The sequence below is a fragment of the Helianthus annuus genome, chromosome 15 (genome assembly GCF_002127325.2).
Source record: "Helianthus annuus cultivar XRQ/B chromosome 15, HanXRQr2.0-SUNRISE, whole genome shotgun sequence".
NCBI classification, from domain to species: Eukaryota; Viridiplantae; Streptophyta; class Magnoliopsida; order Asterales; family Asteraceae; genus Helianthus; species Helianthus annuus.
This window is the reverse complement of record NC_035447.2, coordinates 90,902,575-90,905,957: the sequence shown is the minus strand read 5'-3', so window position 1 is coordinate 90,905,957 and position 3,383 is coordinate 90,902,575. Positions and strand designations below refer to the sequence as shown.

Genomic DNA, 3,383 nt, shown 5'->3' with positions numbered 1-3,383 from the left:
CTTCGACGTCGTTACCATGCTCATGATCTGGGGTGTTAATCCCCATATGAAACGCTCCACGCGTTTGAATTCAGGCGTGACCATGTATGGCACCACATGGGACAGATCATGAAACCTCTGAACATACTCGGCGATTTTTGGGCCGTCCATCTTTAGGTTCCAGAATTCCGTTTCCAGCTTTTGTATTTCGGCCCGTGAACAGTATTTCTTCCTCATGAGCTCCTTCAGCTCAGTCCATGTTAATGCATACGCCGCCGCCTCTCACAGGGTCTGTACTTGCAGATTCCACCATGATAGAGCACCATCAAGAAAGAGCCCTGAGATATATGTAACTTGTTGTTCGGGAGCACACTTGCTCATCCTTAAAATAGAGTCCGTCTTTTCTGCCAATCTGACAAATGCAACAGCACCTCCAGTGCCGTCGTAATTTAAGGGCTTGCAATCCAGAAATTGTTTGTAGGTGCAGCCTGTACAGGCGATAACATTTACAGAAAGTGTTAGCGGATGAGTAAGAAATATCCAAATGTATCGTAATGTGTCTCAAGTGACTTGGACATTACCATTGGGTGGGTTGTTGTTGTTGTTTCTTAAGGAACCTCCGCTAGTCTCTGCGCGGGAGGCCTTATACTGTGCTATTGCTGCGACAATTCAATCCTGTAGTTCAGCCTTAGTTGTAGGAAAACATGTGTCTTGACGTGGAGGCATCTTCTAAAAGAAGATCATATTGGTCAGGTCATAGTAAGTAAGTAAGTAATAAGCGTATGTAATAACATTCATCAACACAATAACACATAACATCCCATGCTATAATATAAAACAAATAATTCAACAACGCATATAATGAGAACACTGTGATTTAGCTATCATAAAATCAAGACCACAATACAATGTTTACAAGTTTTATAACTGTATCGTACATCAAAAGCGACTAAGGGCCACATCGCCTTTGTCTGAACTATCTAGTCATATACAACAACCAAAAATCAGATATCAAAAGTCATCATGGCATCCTGTGGTCTTCAAAATGTTGTGTAGTCAGCTCAATCGCTGTCTTCTCACCAAAAGTAACACTACCTGCAACAGACCAAAAATCCTCATGCTGATGCGGGAGGAGGAGGAGGAGGAGGAGGGAAGAAAATCAAACGGTGCAAACGCACCCAATCCTCCTCAAGTGCATGGATAACGCGCAGCAGGTAAGCAATCTGCTGCTCAGGAGTAAAGAAGCGAACATCAGAATCAGGGGGTAGTGGAAGAGGAGCTGGTGGTGTAGCAAAAGGAGACTGACAATGACAAGGGGGAGGACGCGGAGTCCTCTCCAGCTCCTGGACTCGACGGCTCAAAGCGTCCTGCTGTAACTGCAGGGATATAAGTATGTCATCTGTGGTATATCCGACATGAAACGGGTGATATGGGTCTGACAGAGGCATAACATTGGGCGATGACCACAAAAATGGCTCGCCCATAGGTGCTGAAGTAGGAAAAGTAGTGCGTGGGGCAGGTGTAAAAGAGGGCATAAATGAAAAAGCTGCTGTCGAATGGGGCATATGATCGGGCCGCTGTGTGGAAGGTCCTTCCCCTGGACGGGGAGGAGGGATATCCTGTAGAAAGGTGATGGGTAAGTCCGTGCGGTGGACATAAGATATGTGCGGATGATACTGGGGAACCTCAGGCGGTGCAAAAGCAGGTGCAACAGGGGGCTTGACTGGTACAACAAAAGATGGATAATCGTCGTCCTCGATCCACCCATTACAGGTGTCAGCATATCTCGGATCGACATGTGTGGCAAAAGGTGCACGGTCAACAAACACCGACACAGGATCAGGCAGTGGTGCGTAAAAAATAGGGACATCAGAAACCGGTGGTATGGCAACTGGCGCATCAACAATGGGTGGTGCCAAGACTGGTATATCAACGTGATCAGGCTCTGGTAAAGGATCAAGCAAAAGTGCACCAGCTGGGATATCAATAGGGTCATGAGCAATGACAGGCTCTGGGCCAACTGGAACAGGCTCAGCAGGTGCAAACTCGACCTCAGGATCTGGGTCGACGTCATGGGGAACGATGGGCGCAATAGACATCGCCATGTCCGAGTCAGAGTCGGAGGAGTAGTGCTGCACGCCCGGGGCGTGAAGTGAAGCGGACGCTACAGACTCAAACAAGTCTGGACCAGACGGATCGGATAAGGCCTCCTCAACAGGAGCCTTGACAGGAACAACAGGGTGAGCAACGGGAACATCAGCAAGAGGGACATCGTCATCCATAAGGGCCACACCATCCTGGTCACCCTCCGGGGGACCCTCAATGAATAAGTCGATGTCATCGTCAGCTAACTCGTCATGAGGCAGATCCTCGATAGGAACTGCAGCGAGTGGGAGAGGAGCAGGGACCTGAATAAGAGGTAGATCCCCGACGAAAGGACCATCAGCTAGAGGCATATTATCCCCAAAGTTTGGTTGCGTAAAAGGCTGGAAGTCATCCTCATCAGTGCTCGTAGTATCCGACGTATAAACCTCGCTCTCAGATAGAATCTCGTCGTCCGAGACTATCGCCATAGGATCCAGCGTGTCTGATACTCCAGTATCCGAAGATGACATGCTGTCTGTAACACAACCACACATATGCACATATATCAACATGTAATCAGATAAGCACGTAAGTCACATCAATGTATGCGAGTAATCATCCTAGTCTTCCCCAGACTATCCCACCCAGTCTTTTAGACTGAACTCCCTAGTCTCTCAGACTAACTCCCTGGCCTCTAACACCAATTCTCAGTCTCTAGGACTAAACCTCCCCAATCTCTAAGATTGAACCCCTTAGTCTCTAAGACTGAACCTCCCTCAGTCTCTAAGACTGAACTTCCCCAACCTCTAAGGCTGAACTCCCTCAGTCTCTAAGACTGAATATAAATATAAATTTTGAAATGTGTATTTGTGCCTTTTGTTTGTAAAAATGTTTGAACCCTGGATCTGGACGCTTGTGTATGCAATGTAAAAATGTTTTCGTGAGAGCCCTAGTGATCATAGTCTAGACTCGAGAAGAATCCTAGTTCGCTATGATCGAGGCTCTGATACCAAGATGTCACACCCTGGCTTTTGTGGAAGCGTGGATTATTTGGTGTGACTTCTTAATACCATAGCAACAATCATAACAATGCTATATGAAAATAAAACACAAGATGTTCATCCATTCATTCAGTTTAATAATACCACAACATCATTGTTTGAAAATGTCGACACTTAAGATAAGTTACAAACCATACTTGCTTAAAACGTGTTCATAAGACACAACAAAAGACTTTAAATAAAACGTGGTTTAAAGACATGTAACCCGTCCAGGTAAGGGTTACACCTCCTAAACCTACTACCCTGGATGACATCTTT

General features: G+C 46.1%; 1 protein-coding gene across 1 annotated transcript; it reads right to left on the bottom strand.

Annotated features, from left to right (window-relative positions):
- Positions 1-1,094: 1,094 nt before the first annotated feature.
- LOC110881751 (proline-rich extensin-like protein EPR1) lies at positions 1,095-2,594 on the bottom strand. The gene has a single exon (XM_022129914.1). It carries the CDS (start codon positions 2,592-2,594, stop codon positions 1,095-1,097), a length of 1,500 nt encoding a protein of 499 aa, XP_021985606.1.
- Between the last annotated feature and the right edge of the window lie 789 nt (positions 2,595-3,383).

Bases quoted from the DNA above. Each gene is read 5' to 3' on its own strand.
- LOC110881751 (XM_022129914.1), bottom strand. From the start codon at position 2,594: ATGTCATCTTCGGATACTGGAGTATCAGACACGCTGGATCCTATGGCG.